This window comes from Ascaphus truei, chromosome 5 (genome assembly GCF_040206685.1).
Source record: "Ascaphus truei isolate aAscTru1 chromosome 5, aAscTru1.hap1, whole genome shotgun sequence".
In the NCBI taxonomy this organism is placed as follows: Eukaryota; Metazoa; Chordata; class Amphibia; order Anura; family Ascaphidae; genus Ascaphus; species Ascaphus truei.
Genome location: NC_134487.1, coordinates 18,525,103 through 18,551,285, shown reverse-complemented (window position 1 = coordinate 18,551,285; position 26,183 = coordinate 18,525,103). Strand labels below are relative to the sequence as shown.

The window sequence follows — 26,183 nt, the reverse complement described above, 5'->3', positions numbered from 1 at the left end:
TGGGGGTTCCTCTCATTAACCTCCACTGAATGTCCATTTGTGATTGAACGCCGACATTTAATTGAGGTCATTGGATATTAACAGTTGGGGTTTTCTGCCTTTCTGGCTATTGTACATTTTAAAAATGATGACGCACATTTAACAGCATTACACGTTGTATATGGGAATGTGCTATCACGTTCGTTCATTTCCAACAGGCCTTGTTGTCTTTCACTACTCATTAAAAGGACTTTGCATTTTGCTTTACCAGCGCTTGAATGAAGCAAACACACTTCCTTGTTTTTTTTTGTTTGCAGGTTTTTAACAATCTTTATTTCCAAGTGACTATCGATGACTTGAGACCGGAGGCCCGAGAAGTGTCCATGCTGTGCCATACAGATTCCTTAGGGCTCTTGCCCATACAATGGTGCCTTATCAACGGAGTCAATCTCACCCCGCCCAAAGGTCTGTTGTTGGCGAGTACAGTACATTCTGTTTCATTGAGGGACTGGGACATTTAGTTTTCTTTACATATTACACATTGTCCTTTCTGCATGCTGTCATCCGTGCACTGCGCAAAGCCACAAATGCAGTGTGAATAATAGCTTTTAATATTTTATTACATTAAGATCTTTATGTTTTGGCTCTCAGTGATAATTTATGAAGATAGTGACAGTGCATTTGATTTGTCAATATATCCTCGTACTTCTTAGGCACTGTTTATGATGTAACTTTCTATGATCACATAAGTAGATAAGTTGTATAGAATACACACTTTGAATCACATTGTTAATTTCACCTTTACTATCTAGAGCGCGGTTCACTTCTGTTTTATTTCAAATCTACAATGAATCTGCTCTTCTCCAGGACCAGTACGGCTAGTGTAGCTTTGAACTACTTCGATTATAGGAAAGATTGTGGTGAACCCATTGAATCAGCCTCTCCCACTTATTTCCCATGTCAATATTTATATATTGCTAGAATTTGTATGTAAGGCTAAGATTCTATACTGTAGCTTAGTGCAGTTCCCAGCTCCAGTCCTCAAGAATCCCCACCAGGCAATGTATTAGGGATATCCCTTGCTTCAGCCCAGGTGGCTCAGTCAGTAGCGCTCAGTCATTTTGACTGAACATCCTGTGCTGAAGCAGGGATATTATTAACAACTGACCTGTTGGGGGTTTTCTTGAGGACTGGGGTTGGGAACCACTGGCTTAGAGACACAAACCTAATGATGAAATCATGCATGTTACATTTCCGGAGCTATGGCTCCATATGGATGGTGAATGAATACAATGTCCTGTCCTTACGCACAGGTTACCCAGGGCAGGACTTTGACTGGGCGGATTACCAGAAGCAGTGCGGAGCCGAGGCTGCACCTCATACATGCTTCAGAAATGTAAGTACGTAACAGCGTGGCTCTATTGTATGAAGTTTTTGTGTACTCCTAGATTTAGGGCCTAATTGTAAATGCAACAGAGCGGCCATTTCTGGATGTTTGGGGCCGTAAAATTCTCATAGTGGGGATTTTGGTCTTAAAAGGGCCTGAACAGCTACTTTGGTGTATGTAGAATGACCCCCTTAGGCCTGGGAAGTAGCAGGCCTGCGCGTGACGGAGCGCATGGCTTCACACACGCCTGTAGCTTGAGCGATCCGTGGGCATTGGGATTTTATTGACGCGCGCACGAAGGGGAGGCGTGGCGGAGGCGTGACATCACGTGAGCGGTCCGCCCTCATTGGCTGAACCGCCCCACGTGACCCGACCGTCGCGCGACAAAAACAACATTTTTTTGGTCTTTGCGAAAAGTCTGCCGCGCCGTCGTGCGATCTATGGCCTGCCTCATTGAGGTGCGGCCTTTTGTTCGCACCGGTCGCACGCAGTGTGGACGCAGCCTTAAATGCGAAACAATGGATGCCGTAAGTACAACATTGCTGCAAATATATGCTGCGCAAATGCATAAAACTGAAGCTTATTGTGCATCATTTTACTATACTTCCATTTTTTATCACAGCGTATTGTATTCATATATAACTGAGCTACAGGTGCGCCGACGAGTATTCTAACACTTGCCTTAAATTTGCCTTGGAAAATCTGGGTTTATCGCCAACAAGACCCAGGTACATGCTGGGTACATGCTGCAACATTTCACACATTTCTGCAGAGACTAATGGCCCATCGGATTAACACAGCAGGGGTCCCTGGCAGTCCCATTCATTTTGAATGGGACAGCCAGGGACCCCCGCTGTTAATCCGATGAGCCATTAGTCTGTCTGCAGAAATGTGTGAAATGTTGCAGCATGTACCCGGGTCTTTTTGGTGATTGCCCCCGATTTGTTTTAGAATAATCGTCGGCACTACAGTATCTGTACCACCTGTGGTAACCCTAGTGGTGAATTGGATTACCAGGTGTGATATAGCTACAGCCACTTACTGACTGTCCCCCACACCCCTATAACTTAGTACAGTGAACCATCTATGATAATAACCCGATTTTTTTTTGTTAACCGACTTACTTTATTGTTGCTGTGAACCTTAATATGAAAAACAATGTTAATTTGTTAAAAAGTGAAAAAGGTGTGAGTGACCGAGTGCTTCCACTCTGCTGAAACCCGAGTGTGCAGGTTGTGCATTAATATGCCATCAGCGTTTTGTATGGGGAAGATTATACCATTTAATTTCTTCTGTAAAAATACATAGATACATTATTGCCAGGTGCTGGTAAAATTAAAGTGTCTTAAAAAAAGGGCATTCTTACACATTAAGTGTTAGTCATTACATTGATCTGTGTATGTATTTAGTGTAATAAAATGGCCACCACTGGCCTTTACAGCACTTCCATGTTTGAAAGTGAATTACTTTTCAATGCAGAGTTATTAGACGGTGGGCCAGTCCTATGCAAACGCTTTGTTTTTGACAGTTTCAGTCTCGTACATTACTGATGCTCCATTCCAGCACAGGAAAGTAGCAAGACTGCTCCCGGGGCTTACCTACGCAGGCGTGGCAGCCTTTCAATCACTGTCTAATAGTAACTCTGTGGCAGGCAACGCTAATACAGTAATGCCACTAACTGGTCAGGTTTTAAGGATATCCATGCTTCAGCACAGGTGCTCAATCAGTGGCTCAGTCTTCGACTGGTCAACTTCAGCGCAGGTGGCTCAATCAGTCCCAGCTTCAGCACAGGTCTTCGACTGAGCCACTGATTGAGCCACTGGTGCTGAAGCAGGGATATCCTTAAAAGCTGACGTGTTGGAGGCCCTTGAGGACGTGAGTTGGCCTCCCCTGCATTAATATGTAGCTGAAGTAACCCGTGAACGTTGTTAAAGCAATCTATAAATAGATGAGGGCATTATGCTTTACTTGGGAGTAGTTAATCCCAGTAATATTTGGATGCTATTTTCCTGTCAGTCCTTAATCATTGGAGATTAGGGTTTGTATGCATTGCCCCCTGCCAGGCGTCCGAAGTGATTCTCCGCTGTGTCATTGTTGCACTCGCCCCCGACACTTCAGCTACACAGAAATCCCAGATCCTCCGAGTCGCTGGATCGCAAAAGACATATAACAGTGTCATGTTTAGCGCCAGAGGCGACCAGCGTGACATATAGTGTCCAAAGTTCAAAGCAGGACCTCTTCAGTGAAGTTCTCCCATTTCATAAGCAGTGTGTCTCCTACGAAGACCCCACCCCTCCCCGTCAGTCACTCAATGCTTCTTGGATGTCATTTTCCAAGAGACTGCAGCTGTTGGCACTTTGTGACAGCCACTCAAGTGTCAGTTATTTTATTTAGGGGCTTATTTAATAAGCTCCGAGGCGGCACGTTTGACTTTAGAGAGTTTCAGAGTTTATTGAATAAGCCCCTTAAAGTTTTGACGTTTTTGTCTCTTTGTAGTGTAGGGCTTTTCTCTTTTTTTTTCTTGTCCTCTACGTTAGGGGTACGCCAACTGGGGGGGTACGCCAACTGGGGGGGTACGCCAACTGGGGGGCGCGCAGTTACAGATACCCCGCGCTCTTCCCCAAGGCAGTCAAATTAAATGCCGGGGGACCACGTGAGACCTCTGTAATTAAACTTACCGAGATTCAGCCGGCTTCGGAACAAGGCGCCAAGTGATGCCGCGGGGTCATGTGACGTGACACCACACTATGGTAAGGGGGGGACGCGAGCACTTGGGGAGAGCAGGCACGGGGGCGCGAGCACTGGGGGAGAGCAGGCACGGGGGCCCGAGCACTGGGGGAGAGCAGGCATGGGGGCGCGAGCACTGGAAGAGAGCAGGCACGGGGGCGCGAGCACTGGGGGAGAGCAGGCACGGGGGCGCGAGCACTGGGAGAGAGCAGGCAGGGGAGCGCGAGCACTGGGAGAGAGCAGGCGCGGGGGCGCGAGCACTGGGGGAGAGTAGGCACGGGGGCGCGAGCACTGGGAGAGAGCAGGCACGGGGGCGCGAGCACTGGGAGAGAGCAGGCACGGGGCGCGAGCACTGGGAGAGAGCAGGCACGGGGCGCGAGCACTGGGAGAGAGCAGGCACGGGGGCGCGAGCACTGGGGGAGAACAGGCACGGGGGCGCGAGCACTGGGAGAGAGCAGGCACGGGGCGCGAGCACTGGGAGAGAGCAGGCACGGGGGCGCGAGCACTGGGAGAGAGCAGGCACGGGGGCGCGAGCACTGGGAGAGAGCAGGCACGGGGGCGCGAGCACTGGGGGAGAGCAGGCACGGGGGCGCGAGCACTGGGAGAGAGCAGGCACGGGGCGCGAGCACTGGGAGAGAGCAGGCACGGGGGCGCGAGCACTGGGAGAGAGCAGGCACGGGGGCGCGAGCACTGGGGGAGAGCAGGCACGGGGGCGCGAGCACTGGGGGAGAGCAGGCACGGGGGCGCGAGCACTGGGAGAGAGCAGGCACGGGGGCGCGAGCACTGGGAGAGAGCAGGCACGGGGGCGCGAGCACTGGGGAGAGAGCAGGCACGGGGGCGCGAGCACTGGGAGAGAGCAGACACGGGGGCGCGAGCACTGGGAGAGAGCAGGCACGGGGGCGTGAGCACTGGGGGAGAGCAGGCACGGGGGCGCGATCACTGGGAGAGAGCAGGCACGGGGGCGCGAGCACTGGGAGAGAGCAGGCACGGGGCGCGAGCACTGGGAGAGAGCAGGCACGGGGCGCGAGCACTGGGAGAGAGCAGGCACGGGGGCGCGAGCACTGGGGGAGAGCAGGCACGGGGGCGCGAGCACTGGGTGAGAGCAGGCACGGGGGCGCGAGCACTGGGAGAGAGCAGGCACGGGGGTGCGAGCACTGGGGGAGAGCAGGCACGGGGGCGCGAGCACTGGGGGAGAGCAGGCACGGGGGCGCGAGCACTGGGGGAGAGAGCAGGCACGGGGGCGTGAGCACTGGGAGAGAGCAGGCACGGGGGCGCGAGCACTGGGAGAGAGCAGGCACGGGGGCGCGAGCACTGGGAGAGAGCAGGCACAGGGTGCGAGCACTGGGGGAGAGCAGGCACGGGGGCGCGAGCACTGGGGGAGAGCAGGCACGGGGGCGCGAGCACTGGGGGAGAGAGCAGGCACGGGGGTGCGAGCACTGGGGGAGAGCAGGCACGGGGGCGCGAGCACTGGGGGAGAGGGGGCGCGAGCACTGGGGGAGAGCAGGCACGGGGGCGCGAGCACTGTGGGAGAGCAGGCACGGGGGCGCGAGCACTGGGAGAGAGCAGGCACGGGGACGCGAGCACTGGGAGAGAGCAGGCACGGGGGCGCGAGCACTGGGGGAGAGAGCAGGCAGGGGGGCGCGAGCACTGGGGGAGAGCAGGCACGGGGACGCGAGCACTGGGAGAGAGCAGGCACGGGGGCGCGAGCACTGGGGGAGAGGGGGCGCGAGCACTGGGGGAGAGCAGGCACGGGGGCGCGAGCACTGTGGGAGAGCAGGCACGGGGGCGCGAGCACTGGGGGAGAGCAGGCACGGGGGCGCGAGCACTGGGAGAGAGCAGGCACGGGGGCGCGAGCACTGGGAGAGAGCAGGCACAGGGTGCGAGCACTGGGGGAGAGCAGGCACGGGGGCGTGAGCACTGGGGGAGAGCAGGCACGGGGGCGCGATCACTGGGAGAGAGCAGGCACGGGGGCGCGAGCACTGGGAGAGCAGGCACGGGGACGCGAGCACTGGGGGAGAGCAGGCACGGGGACGCGAGCACTGGGAGAGAGCAGGCACGGGGGCGCGAGCACTGGGGGAGAGGGGGCGCGAGCACTGGGGGAGAGCAGGCACGGGGGCGCGAGCACTGGGAGAGAGCAGGCACAGGGTGCGAGCACTGGGGGAGAGCAGGCACGGGGGCGTGAGCACTGGGGGAGAGCAGGCACGGGGGCGCGAGCACTGGGGGAGAGCAGGCACGGGGGCGCGAGCACTGGGGGAGAGCAGGCACGGGGGCGCGAGCACTGGGGGAGAGTAGGCACGGGGGCGCGAGCACTGGGGGAGAGAGCAGGCACGGGGGCGCGAGCACTGGGGGAGAGGGGGCGCGAGCACTGGGGGAGAGCAGGCACGGGGGCGCGAGCACTGTGGGAGAGCAGGCACGGGGCGCGAGCACTGGGAGAGAGCAGGCACGGGGGCGCGAGCACTGGGGGAGAGGGGGCGCGAGCACTGGGGGAGAGCAGGCACGGGGGCGCGAGCACTGGGAGAGAGCAGGCACGGGGGCGCGAGCACTGGGGGAGAGGGGGCGCGAGCACTGGGGGAGAGCAGGCACGGGGGCGCGAGCACTGGGAGAGAGCAGGCACAGGGTGCGAGCACTGGGGGAGAGCAGGCACGGGGGCGCGAGCACTGGGGGAGAGCAGGCACGGGGGCGCGAGCACTGGGGGAGAGCAGGCAGAGGGGCGCGAGCACTGGGGGAGAGCAGGCACGGGGACGCGAGCACTGGGAGAGAGCAGGCACGGGGGCGCGAGCACTGGGGGAGAGCAGGCACGGGGCGCGAGCACTGTGGGAGAGCAGGCACGGGGGCGCGAGCACTGGGGGAGAGCAGGCAGGGGGGCGCGAGCACTGGGGGAGAGCAGGCACGGGGACGCGAGCACTGGGAGAGAGCAGGCACGGGGGCGCGAGCACTGGGAGAGAGCAGGCACGGGGGCGCGAGCACTGGGAGAGAGCAGGCACGGGGGCGCGAGCACTGGGGGAGAGCAGGCACGGGGGCGCGAGCACTGGGGAAGAGGGGGCGCGAGCACTGGGGGAGAGCAGGCACGGGGGCGCGAGCACAGGGAGAGAGCAGGCACGGGGGCGCGAGCACTGGGAGAGAGCAGGCACGGGGGCGCGAGCACTGGGAGAGAGCAGGCACGGGGGCGCGAGCACTGGGAGAGAGCAGGCACGGGGGCGCGAGCACTGGGAGAGAGCAGGCACGGGGGCGCGAGCACTGGGAGAGAGCAGGCACGGGGGCGCGAGCACTGGGAGAGAGCAGGCACGGGGGCGCGAGCACTGGGAGAGAGCAGGCACGGGGGCGCGAGCACTGGGAGAGAGCAGGCACGGGGGCGCGAGCACTGGGAGAGAGCAGGCACGGGGGCGCGAGCACTGGGGGAGAACAGGCACGGGGGCGCGAGCACTGGGGGAGAGGGGGCGCGAGCACTGGGGGAGAGCAGGCACGGGGGCGCGAGCACTGGGGGAGAGGGGGCGCGAGCACTGGGGGAGAGCAGGCACGGGGGCGCGAGCACTGGGAGAGAGCAGGCAGGGGGGCGCGAGCACTGGGAGAGAGCAGGCACGGGGGCGCGAGCACTGGGAGAGAGCAGGCACGGGGGCGCGAGCACTGGGGGAGAGCAGGCACGGGAGCGCGAGCACTGGGAGAGAGCAGGCACGGGGGCGCGAGCACTGGGAGAGAGCAGGCACGGGGGCGCGAGCACTGGGAGAGAGCAGGCACGGGGCGCGAGCACAGGGAGAGAGCAGGCACGGGGGCGCGAGCACTGGGAGAGAGCAGGCACGGGGGCGCGAGCACTGGGGGAGAACAGGCACGGGGCGCGAGCACTGGGGGAGAGGGGGCGCGAGCACTGGGGGAGAGCAGGCACGGGGGCGCGAGCACTGTGGGAGAGCAGGCAGGGGGGCGCGAGCACTGGGGGAGAGCAGGCACGGGGGCGCGAGCACTGGGAGAGAGCAGGCACGGGGGCGCGAGCACTGGGAGAGAGCAGGCACGGGGGCGCGAGCACTGGGGGAGAGGGGGCGCGAGCACTGGGGGAGAGCAGGCACGGGGGCGCGAGCACTGGGAGAGAGCAGGCACAGGGTGCGAGCACTGGGGGAGAGCAGGCACGGGGGCGTGAGCACTGGGGGAGAGCAGGCACGGGGGCGCGAGCACTGGGGGAGAGCAGGCACGGGGGCGCGAGCACTGGGGGAGAGCAGGCACGGGGGCGCGAGCACTGGGGGAGAGTAGGCACAGGGTGCGAGCACTGGGGGAGAGCAGGCACGGGGGCGTGAGCACTGGGAGAGATCAGGCACGGGGGCGCGAGCACTGGGAGAGCAGGCACGGGGACGCGAGCACTGGGGGAGAGCAGGCACGGGGACGCGAGCACTGGGAGAGAGCAGGCACGGGGGCGCGAGCACTGGGGGAGAGGGGGGCGCGAGCACTGGGGGAGAGCAGGCACGGGGGCGCGAGCACTGGGAGAGAGCAGGCACAGGGTGCGAGCACTGGGGGAGAGCAGGCACGGGGGCGTGAGCACTGGGGGAGAGCAGGCACGGGGGCGCGAGCACTGGGGGAGAGCAGGCACGGGGGCGCGAGCACTGGGGGAGAGCAGGCACGGGGGCGCGAGCACTGGGGGAGAGTAGGCACGGGGGCGCGAGCACTGGGGGAGAGAGCAGGCACGGGGGCGCGAGCACTGGGGGAGAGGGGGCGCGAGCACTGGGGGAGAGCAGGCACGGGGGCGCGAGCACTGTGGGAGAGCAGGCACGGGGACGCGAGCACTGGGAGAGAGCAGGCACGGGGGCGCGAGCACTGGGGGAGAGGGGGCGCGAGCACTGGGGGAGAGCAGGCACGGGGGCGCGAGCACTGGGAGAGAGCAGGCACGGGGGCGCGAGCACTGGGGGAGAGGGGGCGCGAGCACTGGGGGAGAGCAGGCACGGGGGCGCGAGCACTGGGAGAGAGCAGGCACAGGGTGCGAGCACTGGGGGAGAGCAGGCACGGGGGCGCGAGCACTGGGGGAGAGCAGGCACGGGGGCGCGAGCACTGGGGGAGAGCAGGCAGAGGGGCGCGAGCACTGGGGGAGAGCAGGCACGGGGACGCGAGCACTGGGAGAGAGCAGGCACGGGGGCGCGAGCACTGGGGAGAGCAGGCACGGGGCGCGAGCACTGTGGGAGAGCAGGCACGGGGGCGCGAGCACTGGGGGAGAGCAGGCACGGGGGCGCGAGCACTGGGGGAGAGCAGGCAGGGGGGCGCGAGCACTGGGGGAGAGCAGGCACGGGGACGCGAGCACTGGGAGAGAGCAGGCACGGGGGCGCGAGCACTGGGAGAGAGCAGGCACGGGGGCGCGAGCACTGGGAGAGAGCAGGCACGGGGGCGCGAGCACTGGGGGAGAGCAGGCACGGGGGCGCGAGCACTGGGAAGAGGGGGCGCGAGCACTGGGGGAGAGCAGGCACGGGGGCGCGAGCACAGGGAGAGAGCAGGCACGGGGGCGCGAGCACTGGGAGAGAGCAGGCACGGGGGCGCGAGCACTGGGAGAGAGCAGGCACGGGGGCGCGAGCACTGGGAGAGAGCAGGCACGGGGGCGCGATCACTGGGAGAGAGCAGGCACGGGGGCGCGAGCACTAGGAGAGAGCAGGCACGGGGGCGCGAGCACTGGGGAAGAGGGGGCGCGAGCACTGGGGGAGAGCAGGCACGGGGGCGCGAGCACAGGGAGAGAGCAGGCACGGGGGCGCGAGCACTGGGAGAGAGCAGGCACGGGGGCGCGAGCACTGGGAGAGAGCAGGCACGGGGGCGCGAGCACTGGGAGAGAGCAGGCACGGGGGCGCGAGCACTGGGAGAGAGCAGGCACGGGGGCGCGAGCACTGGGGGAGAACAGGCACGGGGGCGCGAGCACTGGGGGAGAGGGGGCGCGAGCACTGGGGGAGAGCAGGCACGGGGGCGCGAGCACTGGGGGAGAGGGGGCGCGAGCACTGGGGGAGAGCAGGCACGGGGGCGCGAGCACTGGGAGAGAGCAGGCAGGGGGGCGCGAGCACTGGGAGAGAGCAGGCACGGGGGCGCGAGCACTGGGAGAGAGCAGGCACGGGGCGCGAGCACTGGGGGAGAGCAGGCACGGGAGCGCGAGCACTGGGAGAGAGCAGGCACGGGGGCGCGAGCACTGGGAGAGAGCAGGCACGGGGGCGCGAGCACTGGAGAGAGCAGGCACGGGGGGCGCGAGCACAGGGAGAGAGCAGGCACGGGGGCGCGAGCACTGGGAGAGAGCAGGCACGGGGGCGCGAGCACTGGGAGAGAGCAGGCACGGGGGCGCGAGCACTGGGAGAGAGCAGGCACGGGGGCGCGAGCACTGGGGAGAGCAGGCACGGGGGCGCGAGCACTGGGGAAGAGGGGGCGCGAGCACTGGGGGAGAGCAGGCACGGGGGCGCGAGCACAGGGAGAGAGCAGGCACGGGGGCGCGAGCACTGGGAGAGAGCAGGCACGGGGGCGCGAGCACTGGAGAGAGCAGGCACGGGGGCGCGAGCACTGGAGAGAGCAGGCACGGGGGCGCGAGCACTGGGAGAGAGCAGGCACGGGGGCGCGAGCACTAGGAGAGAGCAGGCACGGGGGCGCGAGCACTGGGGAAGAGGGGGCGCGAGCACTGGGGGAGAGCAGGCACGGGGCGCGAGCACAGGGAGAGAGCAGGCACGGGGGCGCGAGCACTGGGAGAGAGCAGGCACGGGGGCGCGAGCACTGGGAGAGAGCAGGCACGGGGGCGCGAGCACTGGGATGAGAGCAGGCACGGGGGCGCGAGCACTGGGAGAGAGCAGGCACGGGGGCGCGAGCACTGGGGAGAACAGGCACGGGGCGCGAGCACTGGGGGAGAGGGGGGCGCGAGCACTGGGGGAGAGCAGGCACGGGGGCGCGAGCACTGGGGGAGAGGGGGCGCGAGCACTGGGGGAGAGCAGGCACGGGGGCGCGAGCACTGGGAGAGAGGCAGGCAGGGGGGCGCGAGCACTGGGAGAGAGCAGGCACGGGGGCGCGAGCACTGGGAGAGAGCAGGCACGGGGGCGCGAGCACTGGGGGAGAGCAGGCACGGGAGCGCGAGCACTGGGAGAGAGCAGGCACGGGGGCGCGAGCACTGGGAGAGAGCAGGCACGGGGGCGCGAGCACTGGGAGAGAGCAGGCACGGGGGCGCGAGCACAGGGAGAGAGCAGGCACGGGGGCGCGAGCACTGGGAGAGAGCAGGCACGGGGGCGCGAGCACTGGGGGAGAACAGGCACGGGGCGCGAGCACTGGGGGAGAGGGGGCGCGAGCACTGGGGGAGAGCAGGCACGGGGGCGCGAGCACTGTGGGAGAGCAGGCAGGGGGGCGCGAGCACTGGGGGAGAGCAGGCACGGGGGCACGAGCACTGGGAGAGAGCAGGCACGGGGGCGCGAGCACTGGGAGAGAGCAGGCCCGGGGGCGCGAGCACTGGGAGAGAGCAGGCACGGGGGCGCGAGCACTGGGAGAGAGCAGGCACGGGGGCGCGAGCACTGGGAGAGAGCAGGCGCGGGGGCGCGAGCACTGGGAGAGAGCAGGCACGGGTGGCGAGCACTGGGAGAAAGCAGGCACGGGGGCGCGAGCACTGGGAGAGAGCAGGCACGGGGGCGCGAGCACTGGGAGAGAGCAGGCACGGGGGCGCGAGCACTGGGGGAGAGCAGGCACGGGGGCGCGAGCACTGGGAGAGAGCAGGCTGGGGGCGCGAGCACAGGGAGAGAGCAGGCACGGGGCGCGAGCACTGTGGGAGAGCAGGCACGGGGGCGCGAGCACTGGGGGAGAGCAGGCACGGGGGCGCGAGCACTGGGAGAGAGCAGGCACGGGGGCGCGAGCACTGGGAGAGAGCAGGCACGGGGGCGCGAGCACTGGGAGAGAGCAGGCACGGGGGCGCGAGCATTGGGAGAGAGCAGGCACGGTGGCGCGAGCACTGGGAGAGAGCAGGCACGGGTGGCGAGCACTGGGAGAAAGCAGGCACGGGGGCGCGAGCACTGGGGGAGAGCAGGCACGGGGGCGCGAGCACTGGGAGAGAGCAGGCTGGGGGCGCGAGCACAGGGAGAGAGCAGGCACGGGGGCGCGAGCACTGGGGGAGAGCAGGCACGGGGGCGCGAGCACTGGGAGAGAGCAGGCTGGGGGCGCGAGCACTGGGGGAGAGCAGGCACGGGGGCGCGAGCACTGGGGGAGAGAGCAGGCACGGGGGCGCGAGCACTGGGAGAGAGCAGGCACGGGGGCGCAGCACTGGGAGAGAGCAGGCACGGGGGCGCGAGCACTGGGGAGAGCAGGCACGGGGGCGCGAGCACTGGGGGAGAGCAGGCACGGGGGCGCGAGCACTGGGAGAGAGCAGGCACGGGGGCGCGAGCACTGGGAGAGAGCAGGCACGGGGCGCGAGCACTGGGAGAGAGCAGGCACGGGGGCGCGAGCAGTGGGGGAGAGCAGGCACGGGGGCGCGAGCACTGGGAGAGAGCAGGCACGGGGGCGCGAGCACTGGGAGAGAGCAGGCACGGGGCGCGAGCACTGGGGGAGAGCAGGCACGGGGGCGCGAGTACTGGGAGAGAGCAGGCACGGGGGCGCGAGCACTGGGAGAGAGCAGGCACGGGGGCGCGAGCACTGGGGGAGAGCAGGCACGGGGGCGCGAGCACTGGGGGAGAGCAGGCACGGGGGCGCAGCACTGGGGGAGAGCAGGCACGGGGGTGCGAGCAGTGGGAGAGAGCAGGCACGGGGGCGCGAGCACTGGGAGAGAGCAGGCACGGGGGCGCGAGCACTGGGAGAGAGCAGGCACGGGGGCGCGAGCACTGGGAGAGAGCAGGCACGGGGCGCGAGCACTGGGGGAGAGCAGGCACGGGGGCGCGAGCACTGGGGGAGAGCAGGCACGGGGGCGCAGCACTGGGGGAGAGCAGGCACGGGGGTGCGAGCAGTGGGAGAGAGCAGGCACGGGGGCGCGAGCACTGGGAGAGAGCAGGCACGGGGGCGCGAGCACTGGGAGAGAGCAGGCACGGGGGCGCGAGCACTGGGAGAGAGCAGGCACGGGGCGCGAGTACTGGGGGAGAGCAGGCACGGGGGCGCGAGTACTGGGAGAGAGCAGGCACGGGGGCGCGAGCACTGGGAGAGAGCAGGCACGGGGGCGCGAGCACTGGGGGAGAGCAGGCACGGGGGCGCGAGCACTGGGGGAGAGCAGGCACGGGGGCGCGAGTACTGGGAGAGAGCAGGCACGGGGCGCAAGCACTGGGAGAGAGCAGGCACGGGGGCGCAGCACTGGGTGAGAGCAGGCACGGGGCGCGAGCACTGGGAGAGAGCAGGTACGGGGGCGCGAGCACTGGGAGAGAGCAGGCACGAGGGCGCGAGCACTGGGAGAGAGCAGGCACGGAGGCGCTAGCACTGGGAGAGAGCAGGCACGGGGCGCGAGCACGGGGGGAGAGCAGGCACGGGGGCGCGAGCACTGGGAGAGAGCAGGCACGGGGGCGCGAGCACTGGGTGAGAGCAGGCACGGGGCGCGAGCACTGGGGGAGAGCAGGCACGGGGGAGCGAGCACTGGGGGAGAGCAGGCACGGGGGCGCGAGCACTGGGGGAGCGAGCACTGGGAGAGAGCAGGCACGGGGGCGCGAGTACTGGGAGAGAGCAGGCACGGGGGCGCGAGCACTGGGAGAGAGCAGGCACGGGGGCGCGAGCACTGGGGGAGAGCAAGCACGGGGGCGCGAGCACTGGGGGAGAGCAGGCACGGGGGCGCAGCACTGGGGGAGAGCAGGCACGGGGGTGCGAGCAGTGGGAGAGAGCAGGCACGGGGGCGCGAGCACTGGGAGAGAGCAGGCACGGGGGCGCGAGCACTGGGAGAGAGCAGGCACGGGGGCGCGAGCACTGGGAGAGAGCAGGCACGGGGCGCGAGTACTGGGGGAGAGCAGGCACGGGGGCGCGAGCACTGGGAGAGAGCAGGCACGGGGGCGCGAGCACTGGGAGAGAGCAGGCACGGGGGCGCGAGCACTGGGGGAGAGCAGGCACGGGGGCGCGAGCACTGGGGGAGAGCAGGCACGGGGGCGCGAGTACTGGGAGAGAGCAGGCACGGGGCGCGAGCACTGGGAGAGAGCAGGCACGGGGGCGCAGCACTGGGTGAGAGCAGGCACGGGGCGCGAGCACTGGGAGAGAGCAGGTACGGGGGCGCGAGCACTGGGAGAGAGCAGGCACGAGGGCGCGAGCACTGGGAGAGAGCAGGCACGGAGGCGCTAGCACTGGGAGAGAGCAGGCACGGGGCGCGAGCACGGGGGGAGAGCAGGCACGGGGGCGCGAGCACTGGGAGAGAGCAGGCACGGGGGCGCGAGCACTGGGTGAGAGCAGGCACGGGGCGCGAGCACTGGGGGAGAGCAGGCACGGGGGAGCGAGCACTGGGGGAGAGCAGGCACGGGGGCGCGAGCACTGGGGGAGAGCAGGCACGGGGGAGCGAGCACTGGGAGAGAGCAGGCACGGGGGCGCGAGCACTGGGGGAGAGCAGGCACGGGGGTGCGAGCACTGGGAGAGAGCAGGCACGGGGGCGCGAGCACTGGGAGAGAGCAGGCACGGGGGCGCGAGCACTGGGAGAGAGCAGGCACGGGGGCGCGAGCACTGGGGGAGAGCAGGCACGGGGGCGCGAGCACTGGGAGAGAGCAGGCACGGGGGCGCGAGCACTGGGAGAGAGCAGGCACGGGGGCGCAGCACTGGGAGAGAGCAGGCACGGGGGCGCGAGCACTGGGAGAGAGCAGGCACGGGGGCGCGAGCACTGGGAGAGAGCAGGCACGGGGGCGCGAGCACTGGGAGAGAGCAGGCACGGGGGCACGAGCACTGGGAGAGAGCAGGCACGGGGCGCGAGCACTGGGAGAGAGCAGGCACGGGGGCGCGAGCACTGGGAGAGAGCAGGCACGGGGGCCCGAGCACTGGGGGAGAGCAGGCACGGGGGCGCGAGCACTGGGAGAGAGCAGGCACGGGGGCGCGAGCACTGGGGGAGAGCAGGCACGGGGGCGCGAGCACTGGGAGAGAGCAGGCAGGGGAGCGCGAGCACTGGGAGAGAGCAGGCGCGGGGGCGCGAGCACTGGGAGAGAGCAGGCACGGGGGCGCGAGCACTGGGAGAGAGCAGGCACGGGGGCGCGAGCACTGGGGGAGAGCAGGCACGGGGGCGCGAGTACTGGGAGAGAGCAGGCACGGGGGCGCGAGCACTGGGAGAGAGCAGGCACGGAGGCGCTAGCACTGGGAGAGAGCAGGCACGGGGCGCGAGCACGGGGGGAGAGCAGGCACGGGGGTGCGAGCACTGGGAGAGAGCAGGCACGGGGGCGCGAGCACTGGGAGAGAGCAGGCACGGGGGCGCGAGCACTGGGAGAGAGCAGGCACGGGGGCGCGAGCACTGGGGGAGAGCAGGCACGGGGGCGCGAGCACTGGGAGAGAGCAGGCACGGGGGCGCGAGCACTGGGAGAGAGCAGGCACGGGGCGCGAGTACTGGGGGAGAGCAGGCACGGGGCGCGAGCACTGGGAGAGAGCAGGCACGGGGCGCGAGTACTGGGAGAGAGCAGGCACGGGTGGCGAGCACTGGGAGAGAGCAGGCACGGGGCGCGAGCACTGGGGGAGAGCAGGCACGGGGGCGCGAGTACTGGGAGAGAGCAGGCACGGGGGCGCGAGCACTGGGAGAGAGCAGGTACGGGGCGCGAGTACTGGGAGAGAGCAGGCACGGGGCGCGAGTACTGGGAGAGAGCAGGCACGGGGGCGCGAGCACTGGGAGAGAGCAGGCACGGGGCGCGAGCACTGGGAGAGAGCAGGCACGGGGGCGCGAGCACTGGGAGAGAGCAGGCACGGGGCGCGAGTACTGGGAGAGAGCAGGCACGGGGCGCGAGTACTGGGGGAGAGCAGGCACGGGGGCGCGAGCACTGGGAGAGAGCAGGCACGGGGCGCGAGTACTGGGAGAGAGCAGGCACGGGGGCGCGAGCACTGGGGGAGAACAGGCACGGGGGCGCGAGCACTGGGAGAGAGCAGGCACGGGGCGCGAGTACTGGGAGAGAGCAGGCACGGGGCGCGAGTACTGGGAGAGAGCAGGCACGGGGGCGCGAGCACTGGGAGAGAGCAGGCACGGGGGCGCGAGCACTGGGGGAGAACAGGCACGGGGGCGCGAGCACTGGGAGAGAGCAGGCACGGGGCGCGAGTACTGGGAGAGAGCAGGCACGGGGCGCGAGTACTGGGAGAGAGCAGGCACGGGGGCGCGAGCACTGGGAGAGAGCAGGCACGGGGGCGCGAGCACTGGGAGAGAGCAGGCACGGGGGCGCGAGCACTGGGAGAGAGCAGGCACGGGGGCGCGAGCACTGGGAGAGAGCAGGCACGGGGCGCGAGCACTGGGGGAGAGCAGGCACGGGGGCGCTAGCACTGGGAAAGAGCAGGCACGGGGGCGGGAGCACTGGGAAAGAGCAGGCACGGGGGCGCGAGCACTGGGGGAGAGCAGGCACGGGGGCGCGAGCACTGGGAGAGAGCAGGCACGGGGCGCGAGCACTGGGGGAGAGCAGGCACGGGGGCGCGAGCATTGGGAGAGAGCAGGCACGGGGGCGCAGCAACAAAAGTTTGCTCTACGTTTCCATGATACAGTACATTTAGCGAGGGGTGGCCAACTCCAGTCCTCAAGGGCCACTAACAGTTCACGTTTTCAGGATATCCCTGCTTCAGCACAGGTGGCTCAATCAAACCCAGCTTCAATACAGGTGGCTCAATCAAACCCAGCTTCAATACAGGTGGCTCAGTCAAACCCAGCTTCAATACAGGTGGCTCAGTCAGTCCCAGCTTCAGCACAGGTGCCTCAACCAGTGGCTCAGCCTTTGACTGAGCCAGCTGTGCTGAAGCAGGGATATCTTCACAACCTGACCTGTTGGCGGCCCTCGAGGACTGGGGATGCCCACCCCTAACCCATTGCATAAATACCAAGTGTTGCTATGTGTTTAATATCGCCGCTCGTTTTGCTTTTCTACTCAGGGTCTCGATTCCCTGCCACTTCACGCACTGGTTCTGCCCTAAAGTCCAGCGTGTCCAATTCATGGTCAGAATCCCGGCACGTTAGCAGGCGCCGTGTGTGCAGACTGGAGGAGAGACGCACAAGAGAAACGCACTTGCCAGAATAAGACATGTTTCACTTTGGGTGCCTAAAATAGTGTAGTCACATTAACTCCTGCTCTTGTTATACGATGGGAACAAATTGTACATATGTTCTAACTAGAGGTAAAGCTATAGTCATCCTTTAAGAAGCCAATAATATTTTGTCTCATTTGAAAGGCAGACGTGCTATGAATGTGTGTCTCTGTTATAAGGGCAGCGGGGAGGCTGGAGATGAACGAAAGGTGCTTTTGCTTGCTCCAAGGCAAACAGCTTTCCAGGAAGGCGTTAGAAAAAGGACATGGAAAGGTTACTACTTTAGTATTTCCTACATAATGTTTCCACAGAACTGACATAGCTTTGCTAAGCAGCGCGGGTTTATGGCAGCATGCAATCTCTTAATTATGTCTGTCTCACTTGGGAACAGGCATGACGGTTACCTGAGAAGTAGATTCAAATATTGAAATGTGGGGGTGAAATAGTTGATGCCACGAGTTGTGCCTGACTACTAATGTGAGGTACACAAATGGGGGGGGATGGGTAAAAGAGGGGGAAGCTCCCGCATCAGCTTCAATCTCAATGAAGTGATAAATGACAGTGAGTATGATGTAAAAGAAATCAGACAGTGCAAATAGGGATGTGGAGACTACTGACAAAGCAAACAAAAAGATTCCCCAATGTATGCACTCAAATGAAAAAGTAGGGAACAGTGAATTCAGAGGGATGTGGCAAAACTATCCGAAACCACTCCCTTTTAACACACCAATCACTAATTCCAGATAATAAATGAATTATTAGGAAAAAAACCTTCGGCTCTTTAGAGATTAGTGTCTCCCTAAGGTCTTTTTCCTAAAAATTCATTTATTATCTGGAATTAGTCATTGGTGTGTTAAAAGGGAGTGGTTTCGGATAGTTTTACCACATCCCTCTGCACAGTATATTTTATACTACATTTTTTTAATAAATAGTTATTTTAAATCATTTACTGTTCCCTACTTTTTCATTTGAGTGCCTTCATTGGGGAATCTTTTTGTTTGTTTTGTTACTAATATGAGGCTTTTGGATTATTCCCCGTGGGTAGTTGGTCTGACCCGAGATGGTGCACTGAAAAGAGAAATTCACGCGCCTTTTTTAAAATAATAATTTGTTTTTAACATATGTGTAACAGGTTTTCCCCCACCCTCTGGGAGATCTCACTATTACACAGTGCTTTTAGTGCTGCTCACCTGCTGGCTCACAGGATGCTGAGTTTCCGCTGGGGAAGACAGGACAGGCTTTTGGGGATGATGGTTGGTTCTTTCTTACTGGTGCAGCTCCTCCGCTCCAGTAGCACTGGATGCAATCACTGCAGGAGAACCATCTCTGATACTCCCCGTGATTAATTGCAGTCTCAGGTCGGAGTTTATAATAAACAGGAACGGCTTTATTCTCTCTCCAACAGGATACAGTATACAACGGTACACTCTTCTCCCTCTTCTGTATGGTCCCTGGACTGAACCGAGGAGGCTTGAGGCACAAGGGTCTATCCTTTTCTCTTCCCATATTCCTTGGTGCAATAGGGGGTAGTTGTCATTCTCCCCTAAATAGAGGGGGAGGAAGGAAACAGAGCCCTGACTCCACACTCTCTAGAACTAGACTCCAACCCCCTAAATGTGGCTGTGCAGCCCCTTTTGTACCCAGAGGGAGGGTCCAAGGTCTGAGCCCCTGATTGGGCAGTGCACAGGCCTTATCCCGCCCCCCCCTATCACTCAAGGGAGCTGCTTACTGCAGGGGAAAACCCGGATTTAACCCGATCACTGCCTGCGCTGGTACCAGGGCTTATGTGTTAGGCAGGGCAGATTAGTAGCCAAAAAGGATACATGGCTACATATGTTTGAAGCAGGGGGTCTCCGGAGCTGGACCCCGATTCCAGAGATACTTACCTCCAAAAGGGGGTGTCGGTGTCTTGGCAACGTTTAAAGCTTCCTCATCACGTGGGCCAATAGGAAGCCAAACCTGATGACATTGCGGCTTCCTATTGGCCCCTGCGGAGGTGTGTATCTCCGGAAGCAGGGGGTCCCCGAAGCTGAAATAAATGCGGTTCAGCTGCAGAGACCCCCTGCTTCAATCCCATGTATTAAAAAAAAACATTTCCCACTTGGATTGCCCCTGTAATAGAGGAGGGTCAGCCGTCACTTACAGTATCACAGGGGCTGTTGCTTCTAGGACTAAAATGAACTAAAAACAGTGTCATGTTTAATCAGAATATTGTAAGTATTTTTCAGCACTTTTTTTTACTTTAAACATTTTCACGTTAAACAAATCCTATTTTGTATGAATCTTTATCTAATGTGGACATCAAATCAAGAGGCAATCCAAGCGGCAATTTAAAAAAAATAATATTTATATATATATATATTTTGTTTTAATATATGCAGCCTTTGATTACCTTTATTGTAAACTAATTACCAAAGCTGCCAATCGATTCATTCTCTCTTGATCAATCAGCAGAGACCCTACTTCCCAGGGTTCACTAAATGGTTGCCTTTCAGTTTTAATCAATCCTTCAGTCTGTGTAACGCAGCAGCTACAATGTATCCTGATATTACTAAGGTAACATTATCTATTGTTACAGTTTGCAGCTCAAACTGCTGGGAATATTGGCCACACATTATCACAAACAGGAAAGTGTTGCAAAGATCTTGCACTGCTGGGGAGGTGCTATAGAAATCAGAGGATGCTCAGTATATTAAAACTCATTAAAAATGGAATTAAGAGTTGAATAATTAAATTTAAAAATGTAATAAGTTATCTAATACTACAGAACTGATTTATTTAAGAAAACACACATTTAGGATATTGTATTAATTCTGGTAATACAAAAAGGATTATAAATGGCACACCACTGTTTAAGGAAAATTAACAAGGTATTTGCTTTTGGTGCTCACCTTCTGTTGATCCTGGCGTCCCAAAGCTGGATCCTAAATACTGGCAAGGTAGGAGAAAAAAGAAGGAGCACACAAAATATAGTGGTATCGAAAGATTACCAAATATATTGATGCATCAGAGCTTAATGTGGTAACGTTTCAGGACACAAAGTCCCTTTGTTTGGTCTGAGGAAGGGACTTTGTGTCCTGAAACGTTACCACATTAAGCTCTGATGTATTAATTCTGGTAGCAGTATTAAGTTTGGGCCACAATAGCACAAGACAAAGCAGTTGTTACCGCCTTTTGCTCTGTATTTGTCGGAAAGTTGTTGCTTACATTTCATTTCACTAGGTTCGTGTGTTTTGAGTAAGCACAGAGAAGGGATCCGTGTGCTTTTCCTCCATTGTTTGGACTTTATTAATTGGTCACAATTGTAGATGCTGACAGGCTTACTGTGCTGTTGTTGAAGTGTTGCGTGTGCGCTCCGAAGCATCACGCACTGTAAACACATCTAGCTAATCACACCTGTGCACAGTGCTGTGCTGGGTGCATTGCAAGCAGTATCTTATTGTAGTACAGGCCATTTCAGCACCAAAGGGTTTACGAGCACAATTAATGAGAGTTTTTTCTACAGATCACTGTAGAGTAATTATAGACAGGGCTGCCGACAGAGGAAGAGAGGGACAAGTGTTCCGGGCTCTAAACTGAAAATTTGGTCACCGTCTCTCCCCTGCTGCTGCGGGCTCATCTCTGCCAGGTCGGGCCTCTCTCCTGCACGCTCCGGCAGGAAAGATGCCCGGCCTCGCAGAGGAGGCCCGGAGTGGGAGAGAAGCCCGACAGCAGCTTGGGAGAGTCAGTGCACCAGAGCCCTCAGACCACCCCATAGGTAGGTGAGGTGTATAGCTGTTGGGTGGCCTTTGAGGACTGGAGTTGCCCACTGTAAGAGATGTGTGCAGAGGTACATTTAAGGGAGACCGATTAGGGTGAAATTATATCTTGGCTTTATTGTGCCTGTTGCTTTAACGAGGCAAAACATACAAAAAACAAACAAAATAAAGGCCTACTCCACTTTGGAAAATAAGTAGACATTTACTCCAGCCCTTTCTAACTGGGTGGGTAGCTAAGCTGGTTACCACCCTAAATACACACACACACACACACACACCCACACACACATCCCCCGTGTTGTGAGCCAACAGGTAGCATGCACCATACTGTACAGCTGGTAACAGGGTAATCTGTTACATGTTACATGTACATAACATGTACACACACACACATACACACATTATATATTTGTGAGTGGGTCCTAAGGAATGAGGAGTAAACTTTTGCCGCGGGGCCCAAATGGGTTAGGCTTCAAATAGACCCCACCCTAAGGTCTGAATTTATCAAAAAGGAGGTAGGGAGGGTGGGGGTCACTGGCAACACACACACACACACACACAGTTGGAGTTAAAGCATGCACGTGATTGATTATTTTTTACAATAAACACAGGCAGAGAAATATCGGTGTATGGACCAACGTACATTAAATGGGATATTTTACCTCACACACTTGTCTGAGTAATAGAAGGTAGAAATTGATTACAAGTATTTCCATTGCTTTGACAAGTGTTACACACTTGGTCTACAGTGCTGTAAAAATCTGGAGGGATTTGATGTAGTTTAAGAGCGTAAGAAGATTTACAAGCTTTCAGATTTCATACCTCATAAATAAAATGGTGCGCAAATCAATGAAAGCTAACGTCTACGTTGCTGTTTATCTTTCTTAGTTCTTCAAGTATCTCCTCGCAGTTTCCTTGTTCAGTTGACGCCCTTACATTTGCAGATCATTAACTCCCGTGATCACATTCATGGAAATCCCTGATCTTACTCTGTATTAATCCGTGGGGTGATTTACGACTACCCGCTGTCCTATGTGTCATAACCGAATATATTAAAGGGCAAAAGTTCCCAGAAACATTCACATTATTTTTGGTTGCCCATCAAATGCCCCAAATAGGAAGGGGTGGAGGCATTTGTGTAGGGGAGAGAAGGGGAAGTTTACATCAGGGGATGTGTACTTGAGGGAAAGAGGATGTATGAGGGGCTGGGAGAGAGGAGGAAAGAGAGAGAAATTAAACACAAAAATAGGCAAAATAGTACATATTGTGGCTGGCTGGTACATATTGTGGCTGGCTGGTACATATTGTGGCTGGTACATATTGTGGCTGGTACATATTGTGGCTGGTACATATTGTGGCTGGCTGGTACATATTGTGGCTGGTACATATTGTGGCTGGTACATATTGTGGCTGACTGGTACATATTGTGGCTGGCTGGTACATATTGTGGCTGGTACATATTGTGGCTGACTGGTACATATTGTGGCTGGCTGGTACATATTGTGGCTGGTACATATTGTGGCTGGCTGGTACATATTGTGGCTGGTACATATTGTGGCTGGTACATATTGTGGCTGGCTGGTACATATTGTGGCTGGTACATATTGTGGCTGGTACATATTGTGGCTGGTACATATTGTGGCTGGTACATATTGTGGCTGACTGGTACATATTGTGGCTGACTGGTACATATTGTGGCTGGCTGGTACATATTGTGGCTGGTACATATTGTGGCTGGCTGGTACATATTGTGGCTGGCTGGTACATATTGTGGCTGGTACATATTGTGGCTGGTACATATTGTGGCTGGTACATATTGTGGCTGACTGGTACATATTGTGGCTGACTGGTACATATTGTGGCTGGTACATATTGTGGCTGGTACATATTGTGGCTGACTGGTACATATTGTGGCTGGTACATATTGTGGCTGGCTGGTACATATTGTGGCTGACTGGTACATATTGTGGCTGGTACATATTGTGGCTGGCTGGTACATATTGTGGCTGGTACATATTGTGGCTGGTACATATTGTGGCTGGTACATATTGTGGCTGACTGGTACATATTGTGGCTGGTACATATTGTGGCTGGTACATATTGTGGCTGGTACATATTGTGGCTGACTGGTACATATTGTGGCTGGTACATATTGTGGCTGGTACATATTGTGGCTGGTACATATTGTGGCTGGCTGGTACATATTGTGGCTGGTACATATTGTGGCTGGTACATATTGTGGCTGGTACATATTGTGGCTGGTACATATTGTGGCTGGTACATATTGTGGCTGGTACATATTGTGGCTGGTACATATTGTGGCTGGTACATATTGTGGCTGGTACATATTGTGGCTGACTGGTACATATTGTGGCTGGTACATATTGTGGCTGACTGGTACATATTGTGGCTGACTGGTACATATTGTGGCTGGTACATATTGTGGCTGGTACATATTGTGGCTGACTGGTACATATTGTGGCTGGTACATATTGTGGCTGGCTGGTACATATTGTGGCTGGTACATATTGTGGCTGACTGGTACATATTGTGGCTGGCTGGTACATATTGTGGCTGGTACATATTGTGGCTGGCTGGTACATATTGTGGCTGGTACATATTGTGGCTGGCTGGTACATATTGTGGCTGGTACATATTGTGGCTGGTACATATTGTGGCTGGCTGGTACATATTGTGGCTGGTACATATTGTGGCTGGTACATATTGTGGCTGGTACATATTGTGGCTGGCTGGTACATATTGTGGCTGGCTGGTACATATTGTGGCTGGCTGGTACATATTGTGGCTGGTACATATTGTGGCTGGTACATATTGTGGCTGGCTGGTACATATTGTGGCTGACTGGTACATATTGTGGCTGGCTGGTACATATTGTGGCTGGTACATATTGTGGCTGGTACATATTGTGACTGGTACATATTGTGGCTGGTACATATTGTGGCTGGTACATATTGTGGCTGGCTGGTACATATTGTGGCTGGTACATATTGTGGCTGGTACATATTGTGGCTGGTACATATTGTGGCTGGCTGGTACATATTGTGGCTGGCTGGTACATATTGTGGCTGGTACATATTGTGGCTGACTGGTACATATTGTGGCTGGTACATATTGTGGCTGGTACATATTGTGACTGGTACATATTGTGGCTGGCTGGTACATATTGTGGCTGGTACATATTGTGGCTGACTGGTACATATTGTGGCTGGCTGGTACATATTGTGGCTGGCTGGTACATATTGTGGCTGGTACATATTGTGGCTGACTGGTACATATTGTGGCTGGCTGGTACATATTGTGGCTGGCTGGTACATATTGTGGCTGGCTGGTACATATTGTGGCCGCTCCTCCTCTTACATATGGTACATATTCTGACTGTCTGGTAGATAGTTCAACAGGCTGGTACATATTCTAGCTGGCATGCTGGTACATATTCTAGCTGGTAGGCTGGTACATATTCTGGCTGGCATGCTGGTACATATTCTGGCTGGCATGCTGGTACCTATTCTATACATATTGTATTTTCTACCCATTTATATTTTTGGCTAATTATTGTCATCACAATTACCTTATGTAACTCTCTTTCCCTACCCCCGAGGGAAACAGCAGTGTTACGGTGCTAACCAGTTAGGCTTACAGAAGGCCTAAGAATCCGCTCCTGGGGAGCCTGGGGTGGCTGGTGCAGTGCCTCCACCCTGCGCTCTCTCTCCCCTGCCCCCCTCTCCCGGCCATCCCTCCTCTCTCCCCCCTTGCTTTCTCTCCCCTCTCTCTCACCCTTCCCCTCTCTCGCCCTTCTCTCCCCTCTTTCCCTGCTCCCCCCCTCTCTCTCTCTCCCTTCTCCCCCTCTCTCTCCCTCCCTTCTCCCCCTCTCTCTCCCCTGCCCCCCTCTCCCGGCCATCCCTCCTCTCTCCCCCCTTGCTTTCTCTCCCCTCTCTCTCACCCTTCCCCTCTCTCGCCCTTCTCTCCCCTCTTTCCCTGCTCCCCCTCTCTCTCTCTCCCTTCTCCCCCTCTCTCTCCCTCCCTTCTCCCCCTCTCTCTCCCTTCTCCCCCCTCTCTCCCTTCTCCCCCCTCTCTCTCCCTTCTCCCCTTCTCCCCCTCTCTCTCCCTTCACCCCCCTCTCTCTTTCTCTCTCTCTCTCCCTTCTCCCCCCCCCCCTCTCCCTTCTCTCTCTCCCCTTCTCCCCCCCTCTCTCTCTCTCTCTCTTTCTCTCCCTCCCCCCCCCCTCTCTCTCCCCCTTCTCCCGGCCATCCCTCCTGTCTCCCCCCTTGCTTTCTCTCCCCTCCCTTGCTTTCTCTCCCCTCTCTCTCACCCTTCCCCTCTCTCCCTTCTCCCCCCCTCTCTCTCTCTCTCTCTCTCCCTTCTCCCCCGTCTCTCTCTCTCTCTCTCTCTCCCTCCCTTCTCCCCCCCCCTCTCTCTCTCTTTCCCTCCTCCCCCCCCTCTCTCTCTCTCTCTCTCTCTCCCCCTTCTCCCCCCCCCTCTCTCTCTCTCTTTCCCTCCTCCCCCCCCCTCTCTCTCTCTCTTTCTCCCCCCCTCTCTCTCCCCCCTCTTTCTCTCTTCTCCCTCCACCACACCACTCCGTTTGCCCCCCCACCCCAGCAGTAGTCCGTTTGCCCCCCCACCCCAGCAGTAGTCCGTTTGCCCCCCACCCCAGCAGCAGCCAGTTTGCCCCCCCAGCAGTAGTCCGTTTGCACCCCACCCCAGCAGTAGTCTGTTTGCCCCCCGCCCCCCCCCAGCAGTAGTCCGTTTGCCCCCCCACCCCAGCAGTAGTCCGTTTGCCCCCCACCCCAGCAGCAGCCAGTTTACCCCGCCAGCAGTAGTCCGTTTGCTCCCCCACCCCAGCAGTAGTCCGTTTGCCCCCCACCCCAGCAGTAGTCTGTTTGCCCCCCGCCCCCCCCCAGCAGTAGTCCGTTTGCCCCCCCACCCCAGCAGTAGTCCGTTTGCCCCCCACCCCAGCAGCAGCCAGTTTACCCCCCCAGCAGTAGTCCGTTTGCCCCCCCACCCCAGCAGTAGTCCGTTTGCCCCACCCCCCCAGCAGTAGTCCGTTTGCCCCCCGCCCCCCCCCCTTCCACTTCTCTCTGCTCCCTCTCGGCTAAAAATTTCATGTTGTGTGTGTGTGTGTGTGACAGGAGTCTGGTTCCCCCCCCCCCCCCCTCTCAGTCTGTTTGCCCCCCCCCCTTTCCACTTTTCTCTACCGAATTCAG

At 59.9% G+C, this 26,183-nt stretch overlaps 1 protein-coding gene across 2 annotated transcripts in view; it reads left to right on the top strand.

The window, feature by feature from the left end:
• Positions 1-26,183, top strand: part of SFMBT2 (Scm like with four mbt domains 2) — a 287,695-nt gene that overhangs the window by 166,675 nt on the left and 94,837 nt on the right. For both annotated transcript variants that reach the window (XM_075599415.1, XM_075599414.1), the window contains 2 exons: positions 297-444; positions 1,293-1,375. In XM_075599415.1, coding sequence (XP_075455530.1) covers positions 297-444; positions 1,293-1,375 — 231 coding nt within the window. The remainder of the gene's footprint in view (positions 1-296; positions 445-1,292; positions 1,376-26,183) is intronic.